This window comes from Salmo salar, chromosome ssa18 (assembly GCF_905237065.1).
Source record: "Salmo salar chromosome ssa18, Ssal_v3.1, whole genome shotgun sequence".
Lineage (NCBI taxonomy): Eukaryota > Metazoa > Chordata > Actinopteri > Salmoniformes > Salmonidae > Salmo > Salmo salar.
In genome coordinates, this window is record NC_059459.1 from 14,401,029 (window position 1) to 14,415,876 (window position 14,848).

At 42.6% G+C, this 14,848-nt stretch overlaps 2 protein-coding genes across 2 annotated transcripts; one reads left to right on the plus strand and one right to left on the minus strand.

Moving 5' to 3' along the window:
* The first annotated feature begins 335 nt into the window (after positions 1-335).
* inaa (internexin neuronal intermediate filament protein, alpha a) lies at positions 336-3,562 on the plus strand. Its single transcript, XM_014154001.2, has 3 exons — positions 336-1,533; positions 2,667-2,791; positions 2,956-3,562. Exons 1-3 carry the CDS (start codon positions 463-465, stop codon positions 3,170-3,172), a joined length of 1,413 nt encoding a protein of 470 aa, XP_014009476.2. The 5' UTR covers positions 336-462; the 3' UTR covers positions 3,173-3,562.
* Positions 3,563-4,101: 539 nt separating this feature from the next.
* pcgf6 (polycomb group ring finger 6) lies at positions 4,102-11,670 on the minus strand. The gene is made up of 10 exons (XM_014153997.2): positions 11,185-11,670; positions 10,912-11,011; positions 10,710-10,806; positions 8,651-8,706; positions 8,490-8,549; positions 8,156-8,276; positions 7,889-7,916; positions 7,575-7,673; positions 4,820-4,906; positions 4,102-4,704 (listed from the first exon to the last, which is right to left on the minus strand). The coding sequence occupies exons 1-10, from the start codon at positions 11,344-11,346 to the stop codon at positions 4,654-4,656; spliced, it is 861 nt and encodes a 286-aa protein (XP_014009472.1). The 5' UTR covers positions 11,347-11,670; the 3' UTR covers positions 4,102-4,653.
* Positions 11,671-14,848: the final 3,178 nt, after the last annotated feature.

Consider the following 14,848-nt stretch of genomic DNA (forward strand, 5'->3'; position numbering starts at 1 on the left):
GGGGCAATTCAGTTGTGCTACAGCGTCATGACGCACGACCAGAATCAGTGATGTAAAACATATTGCTAAGCCGAACGAGTTGTCCATATAGTTTATAGAGCCAAGAGACAGATGTCTAGTTTCGCAGGCTGCAGCAGCTCACACCTGCACGATTAGTTACAAATCCTCTGACATCAGCACGGCACCAAGTGGACAGTTCCATCGATGCTCGGGGAAAGGAACATAGCCTCTACCGCACAATAGTAGAAAAGATACATGCATTTAAAAAATATATATATATATATATATTTTAGTCTAGGCCTATTAACGTTTTGTTCAAATAGATTCGTTTTAGAAAATCGTCTATCATGCGCTTATGTTATGGGGATAATGTAAAACTCCGTGTGTATTGGGTCAGTCTGCCAAAACCTATATAAGCACTGCAGCCAAAGCTTTCCAAAGCCTCTCTTGCCAACCGCAAAGATGAACTACGGATCTGACCACTATACCTCGTCGTCCTACCGAAAGATTTTCGGGGACGCTCCTCGTTTCTCACCCTCAACCTCTCGTATGAGCAGTCCCTCCGCCTCCTCCCGCAGTTCTGTGTCCTCCACCAGTTACAGGTCTGCGGTGTCTCTCCCCCGCAGCAGTGCGTCATCGCTGGGCTACTACAGAAGGACCGGTCAGTCTTCTTCCTTTTCGACGGTTCCAGGTGACAGCCTCGAATTGACTCAAGCCTCCGTCCTCGGCAATGAGTTGAAAGTCACCCGAACCAATGAGAAAGAACAACTGCAGGGTCTCAATGACCGCTTCGCCATGTTCATCGAGAAAGTGCGTACCCTGGAGCAGCAGAACAAAGTCTTGGAGACGGAGCTGGTGACTTTGCGCCAGAGGCAGCACGAGCCATCCCGCATCGCGGACCTATACCAGCAGGAGATGCGCGAGCTTCGCGCGCAAGTGGAGGAGATCGGCAGCGAGAAAGCCCACATTCTCATCGATAGGGACAACTTAGAAGAAGACCTGCACAAGCTTAGGGCCAAATATGAGGAGGAGATAAGGGCGCGCGAGGAGGCTGAGCAGACCCTGCGGTCGTTCAAAAAGGACGTGGATGACGCCACCATGGCGCGGCTGGATCTAGAGCGCAAAGTGGAGGGCCTCCTGGATGAGATATCCTTCCTGAGGAAGGTCCACGACGAGGAGGTGGCCGAACTGAGCGGTATGGTCCAGGCAGCTCATGTGTCAGTCGAGGTAGAGCTGGCCAAACCCGACCTCACCTCGGCTCTGAAAGAGATCCGCAATCAGTACGAGACTCTGGCTTCTAAGAACCTGCACTCCGCGGAAGAGTGGTATAAATCCAAGTTTGCCAATCTCAACGAGCAGGCCACCAGGAGCAATGAGGCAATGCGGGCCAGCAGGGAGGAGATCAACGAATTCAGGAGACAACTGCAGTCCAAGACAATTGAGTTGGAGACCCTACGTGGCATCAACGAGTCTTTGGAACGGCAGATTCGAGAGACAGAAGATGGACACAATCTTGAAATCGCAGGTTTGCAGGTAAAATACGTTTGTTTGCACTTGACAGCTCTTTTTCTCACACATACACGCACCCCTCCTTGCACATGTGCGCCTGTGTTGGGGAAGTGAGAACATCATGTGTACGCATGATGGAAAAGTAAGATTACTCAAATTATTTGTAAATAAACACATTTCAATACATGATTTATATTGCAATGGGTAGCCGTCTTTGCATCTTAAAACATTGTTATTATTCTGAGACTGTTGTATGTTCTGGGATGACATCTGGAAGTCAACATTCCCTGTCCATGGTTCTGAAATGCTCTAAACTTGCAACCGCACGAAGTAGCAGGATCGCCCCCGAGCTCTCTAAATAAAGAGGATTTCTAGCAGATATCAGCAACGTTAACCTTCTGCTTGAATCATCACAGCTGTATGTCTTGTCGTGTCCTGTCCAGCTGAGAAAGTCTTATAAGACTGACCATGAGAGCCCGCGGGGGCTCGTGTGACGTGATGTCATGTGTTCATCATATATACTGAACAAAAATATAAACTCAACATGCAACAATTTCAAAGATTTTACTGAGTTACAGTTCATATAAGTAAATCAGTCAATTTAAATAAATGTATTAGGCCCTAATCTATGGATTTCATGACTGGGCAGGGGTACAGGTTTGTATTTCAGCTCATGAAACATGGGACCAACACTTTACATTTATATTTTTGTTCAGTGTATCACTATCACGCTGCTTGACATGACAGGAAACATAACGGCACGTCGGCGTCAGAGTAGTCTACGAACCTAGCTTCAACCCCGTAGAGTAGACTCACCAAATGCAGTGCATTATCCTGAACGAACCCCGTGTATTTATACTACCCTAAATCGGATTAGTGGTCATCCGTTTTTGACCTCTTGCGCAAGCGTTCAAATCCTCTTCCTTGCCACCAACAAGCGAACACAGGCTACTGTGTCCTTATAGATAATTCAATGCATATAGTTACCTGGAAATTCAGATTAAACCAAGAGTAGGACTCAAGGAAAGGATATAGATTAAGTATTCCCATCTGGACTAAGTTTTTTTCCTTGGTCCATGTAATGACATTCAGTACTGAGAGGCCTTCTGCAAAGGAGATGTTAAGGTCTAATTTGTTTCTACCTTTCACCTAAACAGGATACCATTGGGCACCTGGACAATGATTTGCGGAACATCAAGAATGACATGGCTCAGCATCTTCGAGAGTACCAGGATCTGCTCAATGTCAAAATGGCTCTGGACATTGAAATAGCTGCCTACAGGTAATTTACGTCGACGTTAGCAAAGTCTTAGTGACTCCCATTATGGGAATATGCCCTTGCCCTCCATACTATTTCAAAAATAATGTTACAATATGTTAGTCACTAATCACTCTCAGCTATAAATGTATTGACAAAATACTTTTTGACCTGTGTTTGGCCCTCAGAAAACTGCTGGAGGGAGAGGAAACTCACTTTAGCACAGGAATATTATTCGGCGCCTCAAACCATGGCACCAGTCACTTTGGATACCAGCCACGTGCCTCAAGCTATGCACGGAGTACCAATAAGGAGAAAGAGGCTGCTCAGAAAGATGGCTTCAAGGAGATCACTGAGGAAAAAGTGGAGAAGAGCGATGAAGCAGATATCAACTCAAACAACTAGAGACAACATAAATTCAGAGCTTGCGAGCCAGTTATCTATAGGCACAGAGCAAATGTACTGTATATCTTAATGCATCACAGTAATCATTTATGTGCAGCTGAGCACGGCTACACTCTCCAGTTTCAATTAATAGTGGAATTCGAGATCATCTTTGTTAGTAATATGATATATGGAAGGTAGGTAGGTAGTTGAAAGGAGTGATCATTTTGTAATTTAAACAAATAGAATATTTTAACGAAATGTATATATTTTTGTAGCCTGGTTGCCAGATCTGTTTGTGTTTTAGCCAACTCTTCTGTCGTTCGTTGTCATGCCATGCAAATACAGTTCATGGCTAATATTTTTGTGAGTTGAGGCTCTGTTGATGAAGCCATTAAAAGTGTACTGTAACCATTTTGTCCCTATTTATTGAACATTGTCAATAAATGACTGGGAAGTCTTTTCACTGCTCTCTCAGATCCCCCACCGAGTCGAGTAGAGCAGGAAGGATGCAAATAGGTTAGATATAGATCCAGGCCACACACTGAGCTGAGAGAGGATATTAACTCTACACAGCTAATTGGCTTGGCAGTTGGATCAACTTGAAAATCATCCTTTCAATGCCGACAACCTGCTAAAAACAAACACATCGTTATTCTCATTTTAGTTACTGCAGAGTGAAGACTTCCCATAACCTCCCTGTCCCTCTCTGAAAGGCTCTGGCTACTGCATGAGCTCAGGGTTAGTCCAAGCTCAGTGACTAAGAGTATGACACTGCACTGAACAGATCAAGTCTCACCCCTAGAGTCACGTTCCTTCTTCAGAGCCACATTACAGGTCAAAACATAAACATCTTCAGCATATCCACGTGACAAGAAATCAGAATCACATAATTACCATATCCACACCGGCTAATGCAAAATGTAGCCCAATAAAACACAATGGGTATATAATATTGCATAGTATTTTATTAGTGTTAATATTGAGAAACTGCATGTATCAAATCCCAACTTGTTGTATTGGTTGTATCAAAAAGGCCTGTTTGAATTATCTTCAAGTAACAGCTGTGTGTCTCTAAACTCTGGTCAGGAAAAACTCGAATGGTTAATCAATATTCAAAACAATGACATGAAGTGACACTAAGAGTGTACAGACAGTCTGTACAAATGTTCAAAGCTCTAAAATGATGTATGATGTAAAATAAGGAAACATTACAGATACAGTGTATATTGAACTCATAACTAGTGTTTCAAAATGAGATTTTGGTAGTAGTAGCATGACGGGTCCTTTTTCTCTTTGAGCCCTCTGAAATCACTTCAGTCTCTCAGACTGAAAACTATAACCTAACCATAACAATTTACAGAAGAAGGCATCTGGAAAATAGTCAGGCAAGTAGGCAGAGGAGAAGACTTGATTCTTTAAGGCATTAGTAACAACAATGAAGACCGTGGTTCCCTGAAGGTCAGCATTAATATCAGGATCACATCCATCCCACTTTCCCATCACATGTGAGCAGGCAGCACCAGTCCAAAGTGGAGAACCAAAATGCCATCCTGGGAATAAAAACACAAGAAAATAAGCACACAAACTCATAAATGGAGGCTAACGATATCAGGGCTATTTCCAGAGAGAGCGACTAGGAGTACATAGGGTCTTGAGTGGACCCACCTGTAGAGCATTGTCTCCCATGGAGCCCTGAACATCTCGCAGCGACTGGTAACGGTCCAGGAGGTGGTCTCCACACACAACATCCACCTGCACCACAACATCATATCATTTCGACAGACTGCATGACATCATATGAGAGTGATACACTGAGCGATAACATACAGTTGAAGTCGGAAGTTTACATACACCTTAGCCAAATACATTTAAACTCAGTTTTTCACAATTCCTGACATTTAATCCTAGTAACAATTCCCTGTCTTAGATCAGATCTCCACTTTATTTTAAGAATGTGAAATGTCAGAATAATAGTAGAGAGAATGATTTATTTCAGCTTTTATTTCTTTCATCACATTCCCAGTGGGTCAGAAGTTTACATACACTCAATTAGTATTTGGTAGCATTGCCTTTAAATTGTTTAACTTGGGTCAAACGTTTCAGGTAGCCTTCCACAAGCTTTCCCACAATAAGCTGGGTGAATTTTGGCCCATTCCTTCTGACAGAGCTGGTGTAACTGAGTCAGGCTTGTAGGCCTCCTTGCTCGCACACACTTTTTCAGTTCTGCCCACAAATGTTCTATTGGATTGAGGTCAGGGCTTTGTGATGGCCACTCCAATACCTTGACTTTGTTGTCCTTGAGCCAGTTTTCCACAACTTTGGAAGTATGCTTGGGGTCATTGTCCATTTGGAAGACCCATTTGCGACCAAGCTTTAACTTCCTGACTGATGTCTTGAGATGTTGCTTCAAAATATCCACATAATTTTCCTCCCTCATGATGCCATCTATTTTGTGAAGTGCACCAGTCCCTCCTGCAGCAAAGCACCCTCACAACATGATGCTGCCACCCCCGTGCTTCATGGTTGGGATGGTGTTCTTCGGCTTGCAAGCCTCCCCCTTTATCCTCCAAACATAACGATGGTCATTATGGCCAAACAGTTCTATTTTTGTTTCATCAGACCAGAGGACGTTTCTCCAAAAAGGACGATCTTTGTCCCCATGTGCAGCTGCAAACCACAGTCTGGCTTTTTATGGCGGTTTTGGAGCAGTGGCTTCTTCCTTTCAGGTTATGTCGATATAGGACTTTTTCTACTGTGGATATAGATACTTTTGTACCTGATTCCTCCAGCATCTTCACAAGGTCCTTTGCTGTTGTTCTGGGATTGATTTGCACTTTTCGCACCAAAGTACGTTCATCTCTAGGAGACAGAATACATCTCCTTCCTGAGCGGTATGACGGCTGCATGGTCCCATAGTGTTTATACTTGCGTACTATTGTTTGTACAGATGAACGTGGTACATTTAGGCGTTTGGAAATTGCTCCCAAGGATGAACCAGACTTGTGGAGGTCTCCATTTTTTTTCTGAGGTCTTGGCTGATTTCTTTAGATTTTCCCATGATGTCAAGCAAAGAGGCACAGAGTTTGAAGGTCGGCCTTGAAATACATCCACAGGTACACCTCCAATTGACTCAATGGATGTCAGTTAGCCTATCAGAAGCTTCTAAAGCCATGACATAATTTTCTGGAATTTTCCAGGCTGTTTAAAGGCACAGTCAACTTAGTGTATGTACACTTCTGACACACTGGAATTGTGATACCGTGAATTATAAGTGAAATAATCTGTCTGTAAACAATTGTTGGAAAAGTGACTTGTGTCATGCACAAAGTAGATGTCCTAACCGACTTGCCAAAACTATAGTTTGTTAACAAGACATTTGTGGAGTAGTTGAAAAACGAGTTTTAATGACTCCAACCTAAGTGTATGTAAACTTCCCACTTCAGCTGTAGATGGGAGTCGTCAGCAGGTAGCCTAGCAGTTAAGAGCGTTGGGCCAGTAACCGAAATGTTACTGGTTCGAATCCCTGAGCAGACTATGTGAACAATCCTCCAATGTGCCCCTGAGCAAGGCAAGTAACCCTAATTGCTCCTGTAAGTCACTCTAGAAAACTGCGTCTGCTACATGACTCCAATGTAATGGGGGGGGGCATATCTGAGGGGAAACTGGTAGCTGCAGTTTGGGATGTGCAAATGAAAACTGAAAAAAGGCTACTGATCAATTTCAATAAGACACAGAAATAGTATTCCTGAATAATCACATTTAGAGGTCAGTTTAGAACTGACCTCAATAAAAATTAACAGAACTCTGGACAACGTCAATGCTTTTGTGACAGTGCTTACAATCTGTTCCCCTGCTACTCAGACCACTGCTGAGCTCTGGCTTAGCTACCCTTCCTCTGTCCTCTGCAACTCTTCCTCCCCACGTTTCCCCAGACGAGGCCGGTGAGTGCCAAGAAATCACCCTAAGCCTATAATCCCTGTCCAAGTGTGTTACTGCTAAACAGGCTATGTACAGGTAGCTCTGCTCCCTGATTGTGTTGTTACACTCTGCACTTTCATATTAGACAAAAGAACACTCTTCTCTCTCTGCCCTTGGGTGAGCTTAAGGTGCATCGACCTCTCACTTAGCTGCTTAGCCCGGATGCCCTAGAGTGCCCTGGAATTGCAACAATGCAGGCCACTAAAGTATATTTCAGGGGATGCGATTGAGATGGGTTCCTCGCACACCGGTATACACACAATGACATTTAAACATGCCTCTTTCTTGAAGCAGAGAGCACTCTCACATAACGAGCAGATATACCGCGTGTACATACATATGCCTCTCTCTTTCTGGCATCTTGCCAGGTTTCCCTTTCAGAAATAGTTCATAACCTCATCAGGCATCCTGGTAAAGTCAATGTGAAACTCCTCCCACTGACCTGGCAGGTGGGACTCAGCTCCATCTTCCTCCTGATGAAAAGTTCCACATGGCGGACAGTGGCCTCTCCCGACACTCGCACGTACCGCCTCTCCAAAGGCTGGCCAGGTACACCAGTGTTACAGATTTCAATCCCTTATTCATTTGAGCATTATAACAATATAACTAAAACAACTCCATTTCACAACATTAGTTTATGTATGACCATTCCTATATAGTGTATAGCAGCATTATCGCCGTTACTGTTATTTATTTTAACAGGTCTCGTACAACTGTCATTAAAACTCAAGAAAAGAGCTTGTCAGCAGTAATTACCTTATAGTTGTTTATGCCTTCTTCCGCTCTGGATCAAAACAAAAACACAACATTACATAGAATTTTCTTAATCCCTGCTGTAAAGTTAACCATCAAATGTTCACCCTAGTGCCTATTCACACAATGGAAGAACTGTAGCACCCCAGCACCATCTACTGGGGAGAAAAGAATGAACAGAGACAAACATAAACAATAACATTTCAAAATCTCTTACTAAAGATGCCCCATCCCTCAAATAGAAGATACTAATGCTAGGGAGAGACTCACCCCACAAACTCCAGCTGCAGAGACACATCCAGTTCAGGAGGGATGGTGAAGACAGACTGGGGCAGCAACTCCCTCCTCTGCTTCTGGTTCTTCAGCACAGGGACAGCGGGGGACGCCACCACTGAGGTCACAGAGAAAGACGAGCGTTACAGTAGCATTAGGGGAATGTTCCACACACAGCAATGAGACAGACAAGAGACTGACACATGGCTAACACCAGAGGTAGAGGCTGTCTTCAGTCTTCAAATACGCAAACCCTTCATATAAACAAAGCTCCATCACATATCTGCCAAAAACAATTAACATCAACAACAAATAAATAAGTATTTTATACCTGGTTTAGGCACCTCCAGCCCTCTCTGTTTGTAAAATTCTATCATCCTTGCTCTCTCCACTAAAAAATAAAATAAAGAGTAAAAACAATATTCATTTAAACTGCCAAACAAAAGATTGACATGGGAAAATGTGAGAAATGGAAGGCTTGTGGATACTTACTTTCTTCTAGATGTGGCAGCATCTTGTAAACAATATCTTGCAACTGTCTGTCAGGTCTGTGGAGGTAGAAATACCCACCATACAGTAAGTATTTACATACCTGTGTATAACTGAGTATTAGCCTATAGATCACTATATTCATTGATAATGGGCCAATGGGAGAGTTATAGTTATCTGCTGCAAAGCGGACTTCTGCACACGTCGTTTCAGTGAAAATGTCACTTTATCGTGGGAGCGTTTTCATGTAAAATGAGTTTGCACTAGGGCTGCACCCATTTAGTCGACTGGTCGATTGTTTGGTTGATAGGCTGTTGGTCGGCCAAGATTTTTTTAGTTGAGCAGTGGCAAATATATATAAACAAATTATGGCACACGAAACACCAGTCTGATTCACACCTGTCAGAGGGGACTGATCCATTGCAGAGGCCGCAGGGATGGCACACCAGTATCACCAGTAGTACATTTACCATTCATTCCCATCATTTCTAATCTACAATGTTTATTTGGTTACGGTAATTTCTGTTAATGCATTCAATATATTATTATTATTATTATTATTATTATTACAGTCCTACCATTGTCATTGTAGGAGTGGACACACACCTGATTCCGCATATAAAAGTAGACTAGTCTACTTGTTCTGCACGCAGTGTAGACCTATAAGTGTGCCCATTTGGGGATCTGATACCATTTCTGATTGCCTTAACTCACCATGACTGCAGAGCTCCTCAAAGCAACTTTTTTTTCTCGCCTCAAACAGCAGGTAAACAGTCTGTTTTTACATCCATTGAGAATGACAATAGTTCCTCAACGTAGCCCATTTAAAAAATATATATATATTTCCAGCTCTATCCCTTTCGAGTACCACTCAGCATACCAAAATGTTATGCTTTGATCTGGTAGAAACATAATAAAATAGGCCTACCTGATTAATTCTTATCCCTTGTGCAAAATAGCCTACACCTGTGTCTGTCTGTCTGGAGCTCACTGGCCTGGGAAACTGTGGGCCCAGAATATTTTATACAATGTTGCAAGGAGCTTCAGGCCTGACCATGTTAATACAATGTTTCTAGTTCCTTGCAGCCAGGCCATGTGCAGCCAATGTGATTTAGGGGATACTTATTTTTAAAATCAGGATATTTTCTACCTGCGGGCTGCAAAGTTTTGCTGGCTTATGTAGGTTATTTCTACATATGGGCAATATAAGTTACTTTTAGATTTGTATCATTTTCATTAAGATAGAATTTGATTAACCACATTACATTTTGAATCTTAAATGTAAATGTAAATGTAAATTTTGAGATATGAACACTATTATAAACTAAATTAAACTGTTCCACAAAAATGTGCATGTGAAAATCATAACCGGCACGCAGATCAGTAGAAATGACACTTCAAATGGAAAAGGTTGCCGACCGCTGGTGTAGCCTATTACCGGCAACTTTAGGAGCATAATGCAGTATCTGCTAAGGCCAGTAGCAGGGGGCAACAGGATTGATCTCTGGCTCCCTCTTTAGTAATTTGTGTCTTCCTTTTTAAATCACAGTGCTTAAAGCATCAGACAAGCTCAGTGGCCTAGATATAGTTGATTTTATTCAAACATAGGGTGTGTCTATATATGTAAAAATACTTGTTTTAAAATTTCCACCAATCGATTGGTCGAAAGAACAGACGACTCTTGGCTAGTTTGCATATTAGTCATCTGAACATTTGTGTCCCTTTGGACTGTGCAGAAGGCAGAGTTGTGCACAGCGGTTCAGTAGACAAGCGTGTGTGCTTGGAATGAATAAAAGTGGCATCTACTGATAGACACATCAGTACCTGTGTGTCACACCAGGACATTGTGTACCAGGTAACTCCCCAGCAGGGAGGGTAACCATAGAAACATCACTTTAAAAAGAACACTAATGAAGACAAGCAGAAAAACAACCTTTGATCGCTCTTTTTGAACAACTCTCATAAATAACATGAACCGATGTCTTCAAATTCAAAACCTCTGATACAATTGAACAAGACAAGAGCATGTGTGCTCTTAGACATCAGAGGCAGGCATGTTTACCTTATATTGTACAGTGGTTGTGTCTGGTGGACCACAATGCTGCAATTGGGACACCTGTTGCTGTAGAAGAAGTGCTTCACGATGCAGCTTTTACAAACTGGGAAAGGGAAAACGCATAAGAAAGCAGTTATGACTAATGTGATGAGACTGAAGTGATTGCATTCATATTTCAGGAATTTTTATCTCAGTCATTGTATCTCACAAGTGTGCAGACACTCTGTTATGGTGGTGGCATCGATGAGGAATCCGCAGCAGAGAGCACATCGGATATATGGGTAGAATTGATTAAGAGGAAGTTCAGGCTGTGAAAAGATGCAAAAACATGCATAATGTCATTCCACATTTACAGAGTACAAACCTTTGTAACTACCAGGTAACTAACGTTACCATATTCATAACAGTATATTATGACTCGCCACTCTAGCGATATAAGAAACACTGACGTTAGATATTGCCCAAGTCTCCAGTACTGTACCTCATCCTCGGAGTCAACATTATTGGATGTCCCATCGTGGTCTTCCGAGCCATCGTTGTCAACACTGTTCTGGCGGCTACCATCGGTTGGCGTCGCCTCTTCTGAATTCTGACCGACACTCAAGCAACCTGGTCTTTCGAGTTCCTTGGTCCTGTCCTCCATGTTACTGCAATTTGGGTTGATTTCTACGCCAATAAATTTTTCAATTAATCAATAATTTGATATTCACCTGACCCTGGTCTGTCCGTTGAGGGGCAGTGTTGCTAACGTTAGCAAGCGTGCAGGCTACGGTTGCAAGCTCAAGGAATACACAATGATAACAGTCCTACCTTTACCTTAACGGACTACCGATTAACCACATACGTATTTTAACCATTAACGTTAGCACAAATTAAACTAACAAAACCAAATGTAACAGTTGCTAGCTAGCTACTTTTGTTGTCCTTCGACTTTCAGCAACTTCCGGGTTGGCGCCATGGTGGTGAAACTAGCCAATGAAATCCAAGCTGAGCAGAGTCCCCTAGAAATAGAACGTATAGAATGGAGCACAGTCACTTATCGTGCATCAAATGAAGGAATATTCATTAATATGACATAAATTAATCATTAGAACAGGGGTCTCCAACCCTGTTCCTGTAGATTTTCACACCGACCCCAGTTGTAACTAACCTGGTTCAGTTTATCAACTAGCTATTTGTATTAGGTGTGCTAGATTATGGTTGGAGGGAAAGCCTACAGGAGGGTAGTTCTCCAGGAATAGAGTTGGAGAGCCCTGGATTAGAACATACTTAATAATGTGTTTATTTTTTACATGATGGTTTATTTAAGTTTTATCAAACATATCTCCTATATGCTTACTATTGGTAGCTATACGTGGATCTAAGTTTATGGATCGGGTGCCGTCAGGCAATGGTCTTTAAAATCTCTAACTATTAATTTGCCCATGCCAGACACAGGGAAACATGAGGAATGGTTGCATGGCAGTAATATACCCTCACCAGCAGGGAGCACAGAATCCAGTCCTGCAAGCAGCAAAGTCCTCATGGTTTCATATCATATGCGATCAGATAGAAGTGCTTCAGTATTTCACTTGGTTGTTGCATCTCTCATATTTTAAAACAGGGATTCAGTGACTCAATGTATACAGGAATTATTCCTTATGGTGTGTGGTACCATTTGGATTGTGATTCAACAATTAAAGCCTTCAGATCATATGCAAACTGGTTTATGTAGACTTAACATACTGTGTGTCAACTCCTACCTCTACCTTGTCTGCTTTGAGATCACAGTTATTGTGTGAGTGTTCAGGGAGAGTTGTGCTGGAGCATGTTGAGTGGGACATCTCTGAATCTGACAGAAGCAAGTCTGAGCAGCACAGGCATTCATCTCCCTTCTCATTCCTGCCTTCTCATTCCTGCATTCCTGTCCACTATTCAAGTACCATATTTAATTATCATCCATCACCCCTTGGTGCTCCTGATTTGTCAATCACCGTATTCTTATCGGCAGACTCAACAGCCTTCGTTTCTCTAATGACTGCCCTGCCTGGTTCACTAACTACTTCTCAGATAGAGTTCAGTGTGTCAAATCGGAGGGCCTGTTGTCCGGACCTCTGGCAGTCTCTATGGGGGTGTCACAGGGTTCAATTCTTGGGCCGACTCTTTTCTCTGTATATATCAATGATGTCGCTCTTGCTGCGGGTGATTCTTTGATCCACCTCTACGCAGATGACACCACTCTGTATACATCTGGCCCGTCTTTGGACACTGTGTTAATAAACCTACAAACGAGCTTCAACGCCATACAACACTCCTTCCGTGTCCTCCAACTGCTCTTAAATGCTAGAAAAACGAAATGCCTGCTCTTCAACCGATTGCTGCCCGCACCCGCCCGCCCGACTAGCATCACTACTCTGGACGGCTCTGACTTAGAATATGTGGACAACTATAACTATCTAGGTGTCTGGCTAGACTGTAAACTCTCCTTCCAGACTCACATTAAGCATCTCCAATCCAAAGTTAAATCTAGAATCGGCTTCCTATTTCGCAACAAAGCCTCCTTCACTCATGCTGCTAAACATACCCTTTTAAAACTGAATATCCTACCGATCCTTGACTTCGGTGATGTCATTTACAAAATAGCCTCCAACACTCTACTCATCAAATTGGATACAGTCTATCACAAGCCCCTTAAACTACCCACCGCTGCGACCTGTATGCTCTCGTTGGCTGGTCCTCGCTACATATTCGTCGCCAAACCCACTGGCTCCAGGTCATCTATAAGTCTTTGCTAGGTAAAGCCCCACATTATCTCAGCTCACTGGTCACCATAGCAGCACCCACCTGTAGCACACGCTCCAGCAGGTATATTTCACTGGTCATCCCCAAAGCCAACACCTCCTTTGGCCACCTTTCCTTCCAGTTGTCTGCTGCCAATGACTGGAACGAATCTGTAAATAGACCATCCAACCAACTACCTACCTCATCCCCATATTTGTTTTTGTTTTTCTGCTCCTTTGCACACCAGTATTTCTACCTGCACATCCTTATCTGCACATATATCACTCCAGTGTAAATTGCTAAATTGTAATTACTTTGCCACCATTGGCCTATTTATTGCCTTACCTCCTTACTTCATTTGCACACACTGTATACCGATTTTTCTATTGTGTTATTGACTGTACTATTGTTTATCCCATGTGTAACTCTGTGTTGTTTTTGTCGCACTGCTTTGCTTTATCTTGGCCAGGTCGCAGTTGTAAATTGAGAACTTGTTCTCAACTGGCCTACCTGGTTAAAGAAAGGTGAAATAAAAATAAAAAATAAAATAATAATTGGTTGGAGTAGGTTTGGATCCAGCTGCACTGATTATGTATGATTGGATACTGGAAAATGTCTCAAGACGCTTAGAACAGTCAAGTCAGGAAGGAAAAAAATATTCCAAAATTGAATTCACTACAAAATCATGGTTCAATCTTGGTTCAGAGTTTGTGTCCACTGACCATTACATTGAATATTTGAAGATGAAGGTGAAGACAAACTTGAAGGCAAGGACATAATATTATAAATCCAGCCCATCTTGGCTGTGGATATTTAGGATGAATCTATTTTCTGTTCACAGTAGTCAAGCAGTAATTATACTGAACAAAAATATAAATGCAACATGCAACAAATTCAAAGATTACAGTTCATATAAGCAAAATCAGTCAATTGAAATAAACTCATTAGGCCCAGTCTATGGATTTCACATTACTGGGCAGGGGCGCAGCCATGGGTGGGCGTGGGAGGGCATAGGCCTACCCACTTGTGAGCCAGGTCCTCCCACTGGGGAACCAGGCCCAGCCAATCAGAATATGTTTTTCCTACAAAGGGGCTTTATTGGACATACTGCCAAATTCTCTAAAACGATGTTGGAGGCGGCTTATGGTAGAGAAATTAACATTTTCTGGCAACAGCTCTGGTGGACATTCCTGCAGTTAAAATGCCAATTTCATGCTCCCTCAAAACTTGAGACATCTGTGGCATTGTGTCGTGTGAGAAATCTGCACATTTTAGAGTAGCCTTTATTGTCCCCCGCACAAGCTGTGTCTGTGTAATGATCATGCTGTTTAATCAGCTTCTTGATATGCCACACCTGTCAGATGGATGGATTATCTTGACAAAGG

Coding starts and splice junctions, on each gene's coding strand:
- inaa (XM_014154001.2), top strand. CDS start 463: ATGAACTACGGATCTGACCACTATACCTCGTCGTCCTACCGAAAGATT. Junction 1,534..2,666: donor TTGAAATCGCAGGTTTGCAG/GTAAAATACGTT, acceptor TCACCTAAACAG/GATACCATTGGGCACCTGGA. Junction 2,792..2,955: donor ATTGAAATAGCTGCCTACAG/GTAATTTACGTC, acceptor TTTGGCCCTCAG/AAAACTGCTGGAGGGAGAGG.
- pcgf6 (XM_014153997.2), bottom strand. CDS start 11,346: ATGGAGGACAGGACCAAGGAACTCGAAAGACCAGGTTGCTTGAGTGTC. Junction 11,012..11,184: donor ATGTTGACTCCGAGGATGAG/GTACAGTACTGG, acceptor ATCTTTTCACAG/CCTGAACTTCCTCTTAATCA. Junction 8,707..10,709: donor CAACCACTGTACAATATAAG/GTAAACATGCCT, acceptor CTACCTCCACAG/ACCTGACAGACAGTTGCAAG.